Source organism: Mobula birostris, chromosome 21 (assembly GCF_030028105.1).
Source record: "Mobula birostris isolate sMobBir1 chromosome 21, sMobBir1.hap1, whole genome shotgun sequence".
In the NCBI taxonomy this organism is placed as follows: Eukaryota; Metazoa; Chordata; class Chondrichthyes; order Myliobatiformes; family Myliobatidae; genus Mobula; species Mobula birostris.
Window position 1 is genome coordinate 26,589,665 of NC_092390.1, and position 18,440 is coordinate 26,608,104.

The following is an 18,440-nucleotide window of genomic DNA, read 5'->3' on the forward strand; positions in this document are numbered from 1 at the left end:
ACAAGGAGTTGTAACGTGCACAAGTTAAGGACAGACCTATTCACTGGTGTCAACACAAACATTAGGGTAATAAGCAGAATCGTGCTGGGGCAGAAGAGGAATAGTGCCTGAAAGGCTGTAAACATTTATATTACTCAAGTTGATTGAGCAGACTATATGGTTGAAACATAGCTATGCAACCAACACCTGAGAGTGAATTACAACAAGAGGCAAACAATCAACCTTTAGTCTGCTCATTGCTTGAGAACAGCCATGCACTATTGGGAATCTTGCTAAGTTCACTTGTGGACTTTGTATTTAACCCATCAATTGAAAGATTAATGATCTTAGTGGATGTTGCCGCGTGGCCAAATGGTTAAGGCGTTGGTCTAGTGATCTGAAGGTCGCTAGTTCGAGCTTCGGCTGAGGCAGCGTGTTGTGTCCTTGAGCAAGGCACTTAACCACACATTGCTCTGCGACGACACCGGTGCCAAGCTGTATTGGCCCTAGTGCCCTTCCCTTGGACAACATCGGTGGTGTGGAGAGGGGAGCCTTGTAGCATGGGCAACTGCCGGTCTTCCATACAACCTTGCCCAGGCCTGCGCCCTGGAAACCCTCCAAGGTGCAAATCCATGGTCTCACGAGACTAACGGATGCCTATTAGTCGATGGATACAAGAAGTATAATATCATTTGCATGCTTGTTCTATTCTGTCTAAAAGATTAACTTTCTGCTTAACAACTCCATGGCCACAAGTAACAAAATCTAAAGTGCTTCCACTGAAGATAATCCTCGTAAGTTTCTTCATGGAATTGTGTGACTTTCACATTTATGGTCTCTATTAAATTATCCATGAATATACCATGTTCTTTACACCTACCTTACCTGAACCCCTTTATTATTTCAAGGATTTTTATCAGGACACTTTGGCCTTTTTCAAGGGAAAAAAGAGATCTTCAGCTTGTTTTGTCTTTCCTGATAGCTTGCAAACATTTTTATTATGGTTCTGTTTTTCAGTGCCTGATTCTTTATAGTAAAGACAAGTATGCAGAGCGTAGTAGTATGATACAAGCAAGATCCAATATGTTAAATATAACTTCTGTTATATTGAATTATTTTGTTTGGGTCATAATTTTCCAATGATTTTGTTACTTTTAGACTAATTTAATATTGCCCCTGTCAAGTTTCTCAGTGTGCATTTACTACATTAAAGGTATGTGAATACAGTGGCATGCAAAAGTTTGGGCACCCCTGATCAAAATTTCTGTTACTATGAATAGTTAAGTGAGTAGAAGATGAAATGATCTCCAAAAGTCATAAAGTTAAAGATGAAACATTCTTTTCAACATTTTAAGCAAGATTAGTGTATTATTTTTGTTCTGTACAATTTTAGAGTGGAAAAAAAGGAAAGGAGCACCATGCAAAAGTTTAGGCACCCCAAGAGATTTGAGCTCTCAGGTAACTTTTACCGAGGTCTCAGACCTTAATTAGCTTGTTAGGGCTATGACTTGTTCACAATCATCGTTAGAAAAGGCCAGGTGATGCAAATTTCAAAGCTTTATAAATACCCTGACTGCTCAAACCTTGTCTCAACAATCAGCAACCATGGACTCCTCTAAGCAGCTGCCAAGCACTCTGGAAATTAAAATAAATGATGCCCACAAAGCAGGAGAAGGCCATAAGAAGATAACAAAGCGTTTTCAGGTAGCCGTTTCCTCAGTTCATAATGTAATTAAGAAATGGCAGTTAACAGGAACGGTGGAGGTCAAGTTGAGGTCTGGAAGACCAAAAAAACTTTCTGAGAGAGCTGCTCGTAGGATTGCTAGAAAGGCAAATCAAAATCCCCATTTGACTGCAAAAGACCTTCAAGAAGATTTAGCAGACTCTGGAGTGGTGGTGCACTGTTCTACTGTGCAGCGACACCTGCACAAATATGACCTTCATGGAAGAGTCATCAGAAGAAAACTTTTCCTGCGTCCTCACCACAAATTTCAGTGTCAGAAGTTTGCAAAGGAACATCTAAACAAGCCTGATGCATTTTGGAAACAAGTCCTGTGGGCTGAGGAAGTTAAAATAGAATTTTTTGGCCGCAATGAGCAAAGGTATGTTTGGAGAAAAAAGGGTGCAGAATTTCATGAAAAGAACCCCTTTCCAACTGTTAAGCACGGGGGTGGATCGATCATGCTTTGGGCTTGCAGCCAGTGGCATGGGGAACATTTCACTGGTAGAGGGAAGAATGAATTCAGTTAAATACCAGCAAATTCTGGAAGCAAACATCACACCATCTGTAAAAAAGCTGAAGATGAAAAGAGGATGGCTTCTACAACAGGATAATGATCCTAAACACACCTCAAAATCCACAATGAACTACCTCAAGAGGAGCAAGCTGAAGATTTTGCAATGGCCCTCACAGTCTCCCCAATCGAAAATCTGTGGATAGACCTCAAAAGAGCAGTGCATGCAAGTCGGCCCAAGAATCTCACAGAACTAGAAGCCTTTTGCAAGGAAGAATGGGTGAAAATCCCCCAAACAAGAATTGAAAAGACTCTTAGCTGGCTACAGAAAGTGTTTACAAGCTGTGATACTTGCCAAAGTGGGTGTTACTAAGTACCTGCAGGGTACCCAAAATTTTGCTTTGGGCCCTTTTTCCTTTTTTGTTATTTTGAAACTGTAAAAGATGGAAATAAAAAAAGTAATCTTGCTTAAAATATTAAAGAAATGTGTCATCTTTAACTTTATGCCTTTGGAAATCAGTTCATCTTTTACTCGCTAAGCTATTCACAGTAACAAATTTTGACTGGGGTGCCCAAACTTTTGCATGCCACTGTAGAAGTTGATGATTTGTGAGCCTGTTCTTTGAAATCCTTGATGCCTCTATCCTGTTTAAATTATTTTCCCAAATTTTACATAAACAGACAACTTAATAGAACAATGCAAGAACAGGCCCTTTGGCCCATGATGCTGATTTAAACTGCACACCTGACTGTATATGGTCTGTATCCCTCAATTCTCTGCCTGGTGTGCACGGGTTGTTTACTTAACTGACGTAGGTAATTGGAGTGCTGTTTTGTCTAATGGTCGGTAGAGGCAGATTTTTTGCCTCAAAACCTGACTTTTCATAAGTGTTTCATCCTTTTTGAATCATTAAGAAATTGGTATGTAATTGAAATAATTCTGGTAATGAATTTTTAAAAACAATGGCAATCTTCCATTTTCACATTTTCAACAAGCTAAAATTATTAGTTCCACATATGTAATACATATTTCACTTCAAAATGCTGCATTAAAATGTTTTCACCAGTCTTGAAGAAGAAAGAATTCAAAGCTGTAATCTGGTTTCAGTGATTTTTTTTTTTAATTCCATACTTCATAGGTAGCTTCTATTTTGTTTTTACTCCTCCACTGTTTGTCCCAAAAGATTTAAAAACAAAATGACTTTCTTAATGCCATGTGCTGGATGGGAGCATTTCGGAATAATTTGATACAATGAATTTAATATATTGTATTACATCCTAGTCTTACTAGGAACAATCTTGTGCTTTATTATCCATTGCTGTTACAGTTTCACATTTCCTCCTTTGCAGAACAATATGCTGTGGAGGATTTGCTAAAAGCTGAAAAGGAAGGTGTTGATATTGATGGAGAAGTGTTAATGTACCTGGAACTTGCCCAGGTAAGTCATTTCCATATTGATGTACATTAATAAGCTTTATACTGACAGCTGTCATAAAATGTCTCATGAATGTGATATGTAAACCTGTGAAAATATTTAAGATAAATGTCTAACAATACTCTCCAGGCCTATTTGATAACACAAAAATATCTATGTAAATAAAACAAAACTTAATTTGAAATTGAGAGCAGTACAGTACTAACAGTACTCTAGTGTTAGAGGTTCTGACTTTTGGGTAAGATGTTCTAACAAGGCCCCTCAGGTTAAAAGAGCCATTGATCTATTTGGAGGCATATGGGTAACTAGTCAATATTTATTCATCAACCCATGTCTCTGATGATGATTATTTGGTAATGAATATATTGAACATAACATTAGCTGCTATGTTGCCTATAATAGAACTGTGACAAATCTTTAAAGACATTTCAATGGTTAAAAATTCGCTGATACTGAAAGTTGGTGAAGACTATATAAATGAAATACCTTTTAATAATTGCATGTTTCTTTGACATCAGCCTTGGAAATCCTTAAGGAGTTCTGCAGTCTCTTGCAAGGGAAACCCCTGTAAAATACTTGGACACTGTTGTAAACATGACATCACAGGTATACATAAACACATGAATCATGATTGACTATGAGATCCAAATTTCTTATATTTAAATTGTAAAATTATGTGGTGTTGCAGAACTTGTATGTGTGGAGGGAAAGATTTTCCAAATCTTCACTGTAGCACCACTCCCCATTTCCTTAGTCTAAGTGTTATTGAAATACAGTCAACAACAATCCTGTCAGTTCGTCCAAACTTCCATTCATTTGACCTGCTGTGTATGAGGTATGAGCAGGGCTGCAATGTTTTTTCTAAAGTCAGTTTATTATGGAGCAATTGATTACCTTGAGTAATGTAAAATAGCACACTGGAAGCTTTGAAGAAAATCAAGGCCTGTCTGCTAACAGGTCAGGGTTATCTAATTTTCCAGGACACACTTTGACTTTTTGGATTTGAGACTCCATAATGGTGCAGGGTGAAATTTTGCCTTGCATTGCTTCAGATGATGAGGTAACTGATGAGAGTTCTTGGGTAAATGATCTTTAAAAGCAGTCAGCAAGTAGAAGAGCAGGTAGCGGTTTTCTACACATGCAGAAGGCCTATATATTATACAACATTGGCATTGGTGTACTCCTGTTTTTATTCTGTCTGTAGTACAACTATGCCTAAGATGTGTAGAACAGATTCTGTATGTGCTAACTCTAGGAAGACATTATTCATGTTTTCTTTGCAGCTATTATGTTATTTTGGAGTTAAATTGAACTTATAGAAGTCCCAATTTTCTGCTTCATTAGAAAGTTCGTCCACATTTTGTAGAAGATGGCATTGCAAGTTCTTGAGCAGTGTATTTGGCTATTGCATCACATGTACATAAACATTAGAAATATGATTGACTATAAGCTCAAAATTTCTTATTTAAATTGCAAAATCTTTGTAGTGTTGAAGTAATTCACAAAGCTCGGTGGAAGTAAGATACAGCAGTTCCCTTAAGTGTACATCGTTAAATATTTTCCTCTAAGAATGTAAGACATACAACTTCACAACCTTAACTTCCATTTTAGTCATAGGCATGATCTAGAAGTGTTGCTGTAAACCTCTCGCTCTTAACGCCATGACCTGTCCATGTAAACCTCCCACCTTAACACCATGTGTGGGGTTAGGGTATTTCCTAATCATGCAACAGCCCTTCCAGTTGCTTCAATTAAAAGTAGACTTGATCATGAAGTTATTGAATGCTATAATTAGTAATGTGAAATATAAATTAGTTGGCATGTAAAGATTTAAGATGGTCCCTGAATATTGTACTTGTATTTCCCTTTTGAAAAATGAGATAAGAGTTGCTTTAAATTTCAAGCGGGCTTGCTAACATTCGCAATTGCTGGGCTTGCTGGTGCTACTCACCATTCTAATTCCACATTTCCAGAATAAGGGTAGTCATTTTACATGGGAAACTCGTGTATGTAACAGTTACAGGCCTTTCACATTTCTAATTTTTAACAAACCTAATGAAACACTATTATATATAGGTATCTATCCTATATATTACACACATAGCAGATCTTAAAAACTCTTTTTCTCCACCCCCTATACTTGTAGTTTCATAATGCACATCAACTGGCAGCTTGGTGTTTGCATCACATCTGTACGAGTTACAACAGTGTTTGCTGCAAGTTCAGGAAAGAGATAAAGGCAATATCTCCTGGTAAGAAACTAAATATTTGCTCTGGTTTACTCTTGTATCATATTAAATTTCAAAGACACAATGATGCATTCCTTCCTTCTGCCTCTGAAACCTGGTTTTGAATTCAACCCAGATTAATGGATTTTGTTTTAAATGGTCAAAAAAGTCTTACATGAAAATGGTTGGAAAATTAATTAAATGGAAAAAACCTAAAACACAAAATTCTTACCATGAGAGCCAAGATGGTGTCTGCTTACTATTCAAGGACAATAATTTACACTTGTGGAACTTCTGAGGCTGGGTTAGCACAATGTTAGTCCAAAGCCAAGGGGAGCTTTACTCTGCATCTGGCATTTGCTATACCTTACTTAAAAAAAATAAAGTGCTGATTTGGAGCTCCAGAATTTGGATCAACTTTCTATTCCCCAATATGAATAAACTGTGGGCATCAGAGCTTCACAAATCAGATAAACTCATCTGTACAATGTACATTGCATTGGCTGTATAGTGACAGGATATCATAGAACAACATAATACTCCACAGTATTCACTATGCCCACCTTCCAAACTCCTGACTGCCATCGTCATTGGACTTGTTTCCTCTCATGATATCCAACACCTTTCCTGCAGCCCCTGGTCCTTTAATTATGTACATGTGCTATGATAATTGTTATTATAGAACTCTTCCTTGCACCTTATATTATTTATTGGTTTAATAGTAACTTTTGGAGGATTAAAGCTAGTCCACCAAATACTGACTCAGCCAAAGGATAGCTTACATAAAGACAGCTTGATAGATTTCTGTTTAAATAAAGGTATTTATATTCTATGTATTTCCAACGTTGTACAAAATTACTAAAAACAAATAACTGATAAATGTACTAAATCCATTGCACAGGTACTACCTTGGTGTAGCATTTGTTTAATGATCTTTGAACCTGGTGGTACAAGAGCATGAGTCACTTTTACTGTTTACACTTTCTTCTGTTAAACAGTAAGTTACTTGTGGAAAGCTGGCAGCAGTAGCTTTCTCTACGGAACTCGTTTATTTGACTGAAAGTTTTAATTACATGGAAGTTGAACACCTGCAAAGGATTATTTTGTGCATCTTTTACTGGTTGCCCTGGAAATGATCTCTCTTGTTGGTCCATGTGCATTTATATCAACAATCCAATGTACACTACAGTTTTGTCATATTAACAAAATTTAATTGTTTTGTGTAAACTTCATTGCAGAAGTCAACAAGCTCTTTCACCAGTGGAGTAAAATCAGACATTTTGACTAACAAGCTGCTTTAACTTTCAATAATTACTGTGTCCAGAATTACTGAAACTTCAATTTTGTAGTTAATTATAGTTTGCTTTCACATCACAACTTCTGGAAATGAGGTTATATTTCCTTTTAAATTGGTTGGAATATTCTAGAACAAAGGAAACTATTAATTTACAGAGCAACACACACACAATGCTGGAGGAACTCAGCAGGTCAGGCAGCATCTGTGGAGAGGAATAACAGTCACCATTTTGGGCTGAGACACTTCATGAGTCCTAATGAAAGGTCTCGGCCCAAATGCCATCTGTTTATTCCCCTCCTGAGATACTGCCTGACCTGCTGATTTCCTCCAGCATTTTGCGTGCTTTGCTCTGAATTTCCAGCATCTGCAGAACGTGTTCTTAATTTGCAAAGTAACTAGGTTTGTAATTTTATCATTTTCATTGCTAGAGAACCAAGAGTATTTTGAGAAGCACCGTTGGCCGCCTGTGTGGTACCTTAAAGAAGAAGACCATTACCAGCGAGTGAAAAAGGAACGGGAGAGAGATGAGGTTGCCCTTCATAAGCATCACTCAAAACGCAGATGGTGCTTCTGGCACCATTCTGCTGTTGCCTAAAACCTTTAGAAACTAATTCTAGGAATTAACCAGAACATCCTGTGCATTATTAGCTAGATTTAAAACAACACACAATGTATTTGTCTTAATTCTTGTTTACTGTATTAAAAGAAAGGCTATCTTGGGATAATTGGCCATGTCTGTTTAAACAATCGTCATTATGTTTGAAGCACAACCTTTTGTTGAAAAACTATGCTTGCTATAGCAAACTGATCCCCGTGTGGTGCCTATAGATTGGTTTTAAACACTTTTAATATAGATAACTGCCAACAGTGACTCTTCTTTTGTTCTGAAAAGAATGACCACTATTGGGTTTTAATTTGAAATAAAATATTTAATTATTTTTGTACAGGTGTTGGCTATATACCTTTGTGGTAACCAAAGTAGAGATGGTCGTAATATAGATTTTAGAAAACTTGTATACTTAGAAGGGCTTAGAAACTAATCCATGAAAAGTGGCTTATGTCTATATGGGCCTACTCATACACAGGTAATTTGGAGCAGTTTACTGCTCTTGCTATATGCATCTTTCTAGTCATGCTGCTTTATCATGAAAGTTATTATTGCTACACAGTTACTGTATACCCCAAATCTTAACTCTTGAATTAATTTAACGGTAAATTTACTTAAAGTACATTTTTGAAATGTTAGAAATAGCTTCAGTTGGACTGTTTTGAGCAGTGGAGAAAGTAATGTACTAAAGTTCTGATTGACCTCATTTTTGCCAAAAGTTTTCTGCGTGTAATGATATTACAGTATGTAATACAACATCGACCTATTGTGAATTTCAGCTGCTGACACCAAGTGGCTGGTTCATTTGGTTGCAGTTCTTTTAGCCTTCGACCTTTGTGCTCATTATCTTTCACTTATTTTGCATCAATAAATTAAATAAATGTTGTGACTGTTTCATGGTAGAATTGTAGGGTGATTGACAACTTTGTATTGAGAAATTAAAATGTTTCTTATGTAGTTTCCATACTATATACAGTGAATATATTCCACAAGTTACTTTCGCTCTGTAAGTTCCATAAGTTGAAAAGATTAATTTGTTCATGTACTGTCTTCTGAAGTACTTCACAATATGCATAAAATGACGTTATTTGATTTGTTTGTTGGAATAATTGCAGGCCTAATACGATGCTGCCAACACACTGAATATTGGTGTTTAGATCATATTGCTGAATGCTCAACTTAAAAAAAAAACTGATAATATAATGCCAGCTTTGTTTGTTCAATAGTTTTCCTTATCTATAGATTGTGATCTGAAATAAGTGCATTATGTTTTATTAAATTGACAGTAGCTCACTTGGCTCACCTCTTGAGTCTACATGCTGTGAAATCAGGCCCTAATCCAAAGATCTGACTATACTATCTGAGTTGCCATTTCATTGCAGTATTGAAATGCTGCTTCAGTGGAGTTGCTGTATCCAAAAGACTGCAGTCTCCTATTGTCTGTGTGTATTTCTTCTCAAAATGGTTCTACTGCATCCCCATTTCTGGGCATGGAGTTGGAGGACAGTTGCAGTGAGAGGCAAGAAGAATGCATGTAGAAACAGTGTAAACTTAAAACAAGACAATAACTGTGCTTATAGGTATAAAAACAAAGTTGGCTAGATATTGGATTGTGTAGCACCGATTTTTTTTAAGTACTGGACTGTGATTTCAATTTCAATATTTTTGGGAATAAATCACAAAAACACTTTTAATCTGCAAGAATTGTGTGGTACATAAATTTGTGCTCTTCCAGTAATGCATGGCAGTGTATGTCAGCAATTTGCATGCGGTGTCATCAACTGTGCAGCTGAAATTGAATTATGCCCTTTTACTTAAACCTGGTTTTTTGAGAGGCGGATTTATATGGTGCTTCAGTTAATCCAACTGAGTATTTCATGGGATACTAAACCACTTCTGCAGACTGCTGAAGGTCACAATGGCGACTTTGTGGTTCGAGGTGTCCATAAGGGCACACTAACCTTGGGTAAAATGCTGCTGCTTCATTTGCTTTACCAGGGCTGGATTTAGTGGGGCCGGGGCCCCTGCCAACACCGTAAAATGCTGCTGTACCAAGCAAAAACAAGAGCAAAGGTCATACTGGTCTAAATATCAAAGCTGTGGACTGAGACATTGGTTTAGTACAATACATAGGCTATAAGCTTACAGGCCTTAAGAGGGAGGACAGAATGTAATGCAGATTCTTAGTTTGAAGGACAGCATCTAAAGCATTCAAAAATTGACCTTGGCTTAGTAAAGTTATGAGGGAGACTAAGTATGATGTACCCAATCTTAAATCTTCATTTAGCTATTGCTGCACATACCATAGGCCTTATTTCTCAAACAATGCCAAAGCATTTTTATCTCAGTATTTTTCTCACCCGTGTGTTCTGAGAAAGTAAAATGGAAATGAGAGACAAAAAGGCCAAGAGAGATGGCATTATTGCAAACTAGGAAACTTGACAATACTCCAACAATCTTTTTGAAAAATGAGATCTAGCACATACTAACCTATTGCTGTACTGTGTGGCTTGCAGAGTAAAGACCACTTATTACTTACTAAGTATGTAAACTGTCAACTATTAGCCTACTGCCACAAAAACAGGAACAGCACTGACACACAAGCCTAGATATTTACAAAGTCAGATGCTTGTTTTTCAAAATTAAAGCCTAGTTCTTCTGGATTTCTTCACAGCAAAGTCCTTGATCAGATCACTAAAATCCAGTTTCCGAACAAGATCACTTTCAAGTGGCATCAGAGTAAGATGACTCAGCCTGTCCTGTCCCATTGTGGATCTGAGCCTATGTAGTTACCATTATCAGGCCTGCCAAACATGTTACTGGAGCCTCGGATAGCCAATCCCCTCTCAACCAAAAACTTCACAACTACCAACACCCTTTTCAATACGTCGGTCCAGTAGACACACGCTGACTCGAACTGTTTTTGCAGTTCTGTATCTATTCTTCCGCTGTCAGATGCTAGTGTAATATAGGTCAGTATCGTTTCCCTGTGGTGTTCGTTATTTTCATGCTCTCCTATGCGCTCAGTAGCATATTTCCAGTCGCCAAAGCCAGTTTCGAAGATGTACTGACAGTTACCATCACTGAAAATGCGGCATGCAAAACAAAACACACAGCCGGTGGAAGGGGAATATAAGAGCCATTGCCTTGATATTGTACTCACCATTTACGAGCTTGCGTTTGAAGTGAAATTTGGAGAAAAAACGTCTCTGCTGTTTGTATACACGTTCCGAAGCTTTGATATCCACATCCTTATTCTGGCAGGATTCTGGTCCTTTCTTAGCCCAGTACACTCGGACTGAATCATCTAACGTTTCCTTTCCCCAGCGAGCAGGATCAGTGTTGTAAGGATCCCCAGTAGCGGTAATGTTAACATTAATGGCGACCTGACTTGGTTGTTTGGAGGCCCCTGTGGTTGGGAATCCCAAAGTCATTCTCGCTGCCTCTTCAACATTAGCTGCTGACTGTGGCAAGGACGGTGGTCTTGTGCTAGCGCTAGCTGTTGAACAAGTCTCCATTTGTCCACCGGTCTGTGACGAGCGATGGTACTGCTGCATCATCATGAACAGGTTTTTAAAAATTCTGTCAATTTCAATGTTTTTTTTTAATGCTTCTTTCTCACGGTCCTCTTTCTTGTTTCTTTTTTCTTTTCTGTGCTCCACTGGCATTTTTTTTTTGTCCACCATGATGATAGCTACCTATTTTGGGCCCCTCTGCAGCTCGGGCCCCTGGGCTGCAGACCAGCCTAGCCCCGTGTTTTACCTTTGCTGCTTCGGCACCTGCGTAGGGTGTGTTGCAGCATCAATGTCCAAGATTAGCACGAGTTCCCATGGGTAAGAAAACTCTTTCAGAAGTAGTTTATAAGAAGAGAAGTAAGAAGAAATTTATAGACCCTGTCCTCCAGGCAAAAGCTTCCTATCTGTGTCTAGTTCTCAGCAATGTAACTAGAAGCTATTATGTTGTTAAGACAAGGAGTTCAGGCTGGAAGTACAACCAAGCAGCCCATACCTCAGCTGCATTCCCTGTTAAGATTCAGGGCAATTTAATACTGAACAAACTTACTGGCCTGCAGAACTGAAAATCAATAAACTTTAGATGCTAGAAATCAAAAATACATAAAATGTTGAAAAATTCAAAGGATCAGATAGCACCAAAAAGAAAGTCAGGCAGAGGAAATGTGTATGTTTCCATCTGTGACCCTTCACCAGAACAGACCAGTGATCATGTGCACTTGTGTTTTCGTTGCCCTTTGGAATCTGACATTCGAAGTGAATGCTGGTTGTAAGTCTAATAGCAGGGCAATGCAGCTGTTGAGTCTTGTGATTTAGCTGAATTATAGACCATCAGATGAATATACAACTTGCAGTCAACCATTTAATGAAATACTGTCAGTTATTACATTTTGTCCGAAAGTTTACATGACTTTTAGACAGCCAATTGCCTGCTATGCTAAAGGAATTGTGTAATGCTTTTCAGATGACTTGTCAAATGCTGCGTACACACAGCCACTGGACCAGGGGACGGGTGTTTTTGTGGTTCCTTTCCTCATCCCAGCAAGACCTGGAAGTGGAATAGGCAGTAGAGGAGGTTCTGAGCAGGTGGCAGTGGAAGGATCCCTCTTGGCCTGTCGAGGTCAATTTGATTGTCCGGAGGTTTTGACTGCTCCTCAGCCTCCACTTCCATTAAGCAAAGGGGCTAGTGACAAAGCTACAGAGAACTAATGATAACCTCAGCTGAAAATTCCAGTTATTTTTGAAGATTGAGCTAAAACCTTCTGTACAATAGTTTTAACTTAAGCACGTTTCCATAAGAGGGCATCAGGATATAATGGAGAAATTACTCAGCTCAGTCAAATCAGTTTCCCTGCAGAGAAGTGCAGTGACTAATTCCTCTACACCACAGGAGAAATGCCATCCACACAATTGCTGGTCTCAGTATTGGTCAAATGTGGAAAGTTCAAATTTATTGTCTTTCAACTGCATACACGTATAGCACCAAATGAAACAATGTTCCTCTGGATTAAGGTGCACAACACAGTACATATAACTCACACTTAACACAAAGTAACATTACCACAAATTATTTTTAAATTAACATTCATTTATGATACAAGTTTAAAAAGTAAACAGTATAACACTACTGCAGTTTTACATGTGATGAGACCTGGGTGATGGCAGGGAGTTCAGTAATCTTGTGGCCTGGGGGAAGAAGCTGTTTCCCATCCTAATAGTTCTTGCCTTAATGTTGTGGTACCTGCTGCCTGATGGTAAGGGGTCAAAGACATTGTTAGACAAATGGAAGGGATCCTCGACAGTACTAAGGGTTCTATGTACACAGCGCTCCTGATAAATGTTTCTGAAGGGTGAAAGAGACACCCTGATGATAATCTCAGTAGTCAATTGTTAAGGCGGTGGCACAGATTAAAATGGGCCTTAGCATGATTTCCTCAAGGGAAAATCTTGCCTGACAAATCCGTTGGAATTCTTTGAAGAAATAACAAGCAGGATAGATGAAGAAGAATTGGTTGATATGTACTTGGATTTGCAGAAGGCCTTTGACAACATGCCATACATGAGGCTGCTTAACAAGCTATGAGCCCATGGTATTACAGGAAAAATTCTAGCATAGATAAACCAGTGGCTGATTGGCAGGAGGCAAAGAGTGGGAGTAAAGGGAGACTTTTCTGGTTGACCTGCCAGTGACCAATGGCATTCCGCAGAGGTTGGTGTTGGGACAGATTCTTTTTACGTTATATGTCAATGATCTGGATGATGGAATTGATGGCTTTGTTGCACGGTTTTCAGATAAATCAAAGATGGGTTGAAGGGCAGGTAGTTCTAAGGAAGTAGAGAGACTACAGAAGGATTTAGATTAGGAGAATGGACAAAGAAGTGGCAGATGGAATGCAGTGTTGGGAAGTGTATGGTCATGCACTTTGGTGGAAGAAATGAAAGGGGTTACTATTTTCTAAATGAAGAGAAAATACAAAAACATAAGGCACAAAGGGACTTGGGATTCCCTAAAAGGTTAATTTGGAGATTGAATCTGTGGTGCAGAAGGCAAATGTGATGTTAGCATTCATTTCAAAGGACTAGAATTAAAAAAAAGGATGTAATGTTGTGAATTTATAAAGCACTGGTGAGGCCTCACTTGGATTATTGTGAGCAATTTTGGGCCTCTTAGAAAGGATGTGCTGAAATTGGAGAGGGTTCAAAGGAGACTCTTGAAAATGATTCCAGGATTGAATGGTTTGCCATATGAAAAGCATTTGGCTCTGGGCCTGTATTTGCTAAAATTCAGAAGAATGAGCGGAGACCTAAGTGAAACCTATCGAATAGTGAAAGGCCTTGACAGAGTGGATGTAGAGAGGGTTTTTCGTATAGTATGAGAGTATAAGACTAGACCATACAGCCTCAGAATAGCGGGGTGTCCTTTTAGAACAGAGATGAGAAGAATTTTTTTTTATAGCCAGAGAGTGGTGAATCTCTGGAATTCTTTGCCACAAGCAGCTGTGGAGGCCAAGTCTTTATGTATGTTTAAGGCAGAGGTTGATGGATTCTTGATTTGTCAGGGCATGAAGGTATGTGGGGGGAGACAGAAGATTGGGAATGAGAGGAAAAGTGATGAAATAGTGGAGCAGACTCGATGGGCCAAATGGCCTAATTTTGCTATCTATGCGTAGTCGTAAGCTGAAGGAAACCACATAAATAGGAAACTAGCGGAGTGACACTTTGTGCGATTCAGTGTTGCCAGATCATTCATGGTGATAAAATTTTAGTGCTTTACAGGGAAGCCATTGACCTCACTAAGAGCAGGAAATGAAGACTTACAAACAAATGCTCACCACTGTCTTTATAATCTTTCCAAATTCAGGATGATAAGTGTCAATCAGTGCATTAAATTAGTTACGAAAGTTTTTTTTATAAAAATGTTCAGTGAGTATTAATATAAATGTTCAATGAGTATAATGCAAAAGAATGTTTTGAATTAACCACCTTATACTTCCCATTTAATAATCTTCCAACTGACTTTGCAGGATTAACCACTTTTCAATACCCTCTCCCTGCACCCCCCACCCCCCCCCCATGGCTGATCCCTTTCAGTTGGATGGACTACAGATGTAGCCTGAGGTGGGGTAACTGGTGATTGCAGAATTATTGCCCGCTTTCTCAGACAGCAATCTGAGAGGTTTGTGGCAAGGCAGTGCCTGTGAAGCACGAATTGCAGGAGAGATGCTGACATCCTGAGAGAAGACTGCATGGTCAAGCCCAAGAACCAGTGGAATTCTCCTCTGACTAGATGGGTAAGAAGCATGCATCAGCTGATATGACATACTGTAGAGGTATGACAAAGACTTCAAACTGCAGTGCATAATATACCAGACCTTGAACCACATCCTGCATCCTTACCCTATTTACTGCACCACTAACCTTTCTTCTGATACGAGAACTGCAGATCCTGTAAGCCTGAAACAAAAGAAGAGAACTTGTGATACTGTCTTTCCTGTATCTCTCAGATCCTACTGTCAGCTCTCAGGCCCTCAGCAACTCTATCTTCCACCTTCCCTAAACACTCCAATCCTCCCCTGTCCTCAGACATTACCAACTCTCTTCCCCCTCTGATTCAACTCTCATCCATGCCAGATCTTCATAAATCCCTCTAACCTTCCCCTCTCTGAGGCAGAACACTGTCGTCAGGACTTCACTTTTGTCCCTCTTCGCCCACACCTCTGTGAGTTCAACGTCAAGCCCTTCTTCTGTCGCCTCCATCTCCAAGCCCATTTCTTTGACAAAGATCCCATTCCCCATGCTGATGACCCCTTCTCCCACCTTCAAACCTTCTCCTCTTCCTGGACAACCTACTCTGATCTTCTACCTGCTCTGGATATTTTTATTGCTAACTGCCAATGAGACATCAACCATCTGGACTTTACCTCTCCTCTCTCCAATTCTAACCTCACTCCTTCCCAATGGACTGCTCTCCACTCTCTCCGCACTAATCCCAACCTCTTCACCATCAAACCCGCAGATAAGAGGGAGGGAGTGCTGTAGTAGTCTGGTGAACTGACCACTACCTTGCTGAGGCCAGGTCACAACTCTCAGACACCTCTTACTTGCCTCTTGAACAGGACCCCACAAAGGAGAATCAGGCCATTGTCTCCATCATCATCATTCATTTTATTAACTCTGGGGATCTCCCATCCACTGCCACCAACTTCATAGTTCCCTGACCCCGCACCTACTGCTTCTACCTTCTACCCAAGATTCTCAAACCTGCCTGTCTGGGTAGACCCATTGTTTCTGCTTGTTCTTGCCCCACCAAACTTGGATCTGCATACCTCGACTCTGTTTTATCCCTCGTGGTTCAGTCCCTTCCTACCTACATCCGTGACATTTCACACACTCTTGATCCTTTCAATTACTTTAAGTTCCCTGGTCTTGATCATCTTATTTTTTATGATGGATGTCCTGTCCCTGTACGCTTCCAACCCCCATCAGGAGAGCCTTAAAGCTCTCCACTTCTCTCTGAACTACAGACCCAACAAGTTCCCCTGCACCACCACTCTCCTCCATCTGGCAGAACAAGTCCTCGCTCTCAATAACTTCACCTTCATCTCCTCCCACTTCCTTCAAACCAGAGGTGCACCAGCTATGGCTGCCTTTTTGTTGGTTATATGGAACAGTCTATGTTCCAAGCCTATACCATTATTGTTCCCCAAATCTTCCAACGCTACATCGACAACTGCATTGGGGCTGCATCCTGCACCCGTGCTGAGCTCGTGGACTTCATCAACTTTGCCTCCAACTTCCACTCTACCTTCAAATTTACTTGGTCCATTTCTAACGTTTCCCTCCCTTTCTTGGTTTCTCTCTCTCTATTTCTGGAGACAGTCAATCTGCTGGTTGCTTTTATAAACTCACAGATTCTTACAGCTACCTGGACTATGCCTCTTCACACCCTGTCACTTGTAAAAGTGCCATCCCTTTCTCTCAATTCTTCTGTCATAGTCATACTTTATTGATCCCGGAGGAAATTGGTTTTCGTTACAGTTGCACCATAAATAATAAATAATAAATAGTAATAGAACCATAAATAGTTAAATAGTAATATGTAAATTATGAAATAAGTCCAGGACCAGCTTATTGGCGCAGGGTGTCTGACCCTCCAAGGGAGGAGTTGTAAAGTTTGATGGCCACAGGCAGGAATGACTTCCTATGACGCTCTGTGCTGCATCTCGGTGGAATGAGTCTCTGGCTGAATGTATTCCTGTGCCCACCCAGTACATTATGTAGTGGATGGGAAACATTGGCCAAGATGGCATGCAATTTAAACAGCACCCTCTTTTTAGACACCACTGTCAGAGAGTCCAGTTCCATCCCCACAACATCACTGGCCTTACGGATGAGTTTGTTGATTCTGTTGGTGTCTGCTACCCTCAGCCTGCTGCCCCAGCACACAACAGCAAACATGATAGTACTGGCCACCACAGACTCGTAGAACATCCTCAGCATCGTCCGGCAGATGTTAAAGGACCTCATTCTCCTCAGGAAATAGAGACGGCTCTGACCCTTCTTGTAGACAGCCTCGGCGTTCTTTGACCAGTCCAGTTTATTGTCGCCGCTGCATCTGCTCTCAGGATGAGGCTTATCATTCCAAAACTAATTAGATGTAATCCTTCTTCCAAGAGGGGCTTTCCTTCCTCCACCATAATCCCTCACCTATATCTCTTCCATTTTGCGCACATCTGCCCTCACCCCATCCTCAGCCGCCACACCAGGGACAGCAATTTTCTTGTCCTCACCTACCATCTCACTAGCCTCCGTGTCCAACACACAATTCTCCACACCTTCTGCCATCTCCAATGGGATCCCACCATCAAAGGTATCTTTCACTTCCCCCGCACTTCCCGCTTTTTCCAGGGATTTCTCCCTACGTGACTCCCTTGTCCACTCGTTCCTCCCCACTGATCTCCCTCCTGGTACTTAACCTTGCAAGCCACAGCTGACCCTACACCTTCTCCCTTACTACCATTCAAGGCACCAAACAGTCCTTCTAAGTGAGGCAGCAGGTCACCTGTGAATCTGTTGGGGTCATCTACTGTATCCAGTGCTCCCGGTGTGGCCTCCTGTATATTGGTGAGACCCGAAGTAGATTAGGAGGCCACTTCTCTGAGCACCTACGCTCCATCCACCAGAAAAAGTGGAATCTCCTGGTGGCCACCCATTTCAATTCCAAAATGTCAGTCCATGGTCTCCTCTACTGCCGTGAAAAGGCAACACTCAGGTTGGAGGATTTTTCACCTGGGTAGCCTCCAACCTGATAGCATGAACTTTAATTTCTTGAACTTCTGGTAAATGCCCCTTCCCCTTCACCATTCCCATTACTGATTCACGCTCTCAACTCATCTCCTCACCTGCCCATCACCTCCCTCTGGTTCTTCTCCCCCTTCCCTTCCTTCCATGGTCTTCTGTCCTCTCTTATCAGATTCACCCTCCTCCAGCCCTTTATCCCTTTTACCAATCAACTTCCCAGCTCTTTACTTCACCCTTTCCCCCCCTCCCAGTTTAACTTATCACCTACCAGCTTGTACTTCTTCCTCCCCTCCCCCCATGTTCTTACTCTTACTTCTCATCTCTCTCCAGTCCTGATGAAGGGTCT

The 18,440-nt window shown here is 40.3% G+C and overlaps 1 protein-coding gene across 13 annotated transcripts in view; it reads left to right on the forward strand.

Annotated features, from left to right (window-relative positions):
• rhobtb1 (Rho related BTB domain containing 1) overlaps positions 1-9,476 on the forward strand; it is an 82,482-nt gene extending 73,006 nt beyond the window's left edge. For 11 of the 13 annotated variants that reach the window (XM_072239200.1, XM_072239204.1, XM_072239199.1 and 8 more), the window contains 3 exons: positions 3,564-3,652; positions 5,796-5,901; positions 7,603-9,476. In XM_072239200.1, the coding sequence (XP_072095301.1) occupies positions 3,564-3,652; positions 5,796-5,901; positions 7,603-7,769 (362 nt within the window). In that variant the 3' untranslated portion in view covers positions 7,770-9,476. Of the gene's footprint in view, positions 1-3,563; positions 3,653-4,167; positions 4,256-5,795; positions 5,902-7,602 lie in introns of those variants that run through there. The other 2 variants (XM_072239208.1, XM_072239209.1) reach the window with 2 other exon arrangements.
• Positions 9,477-18,440: the final 8,964 nt, after the last annotated feature.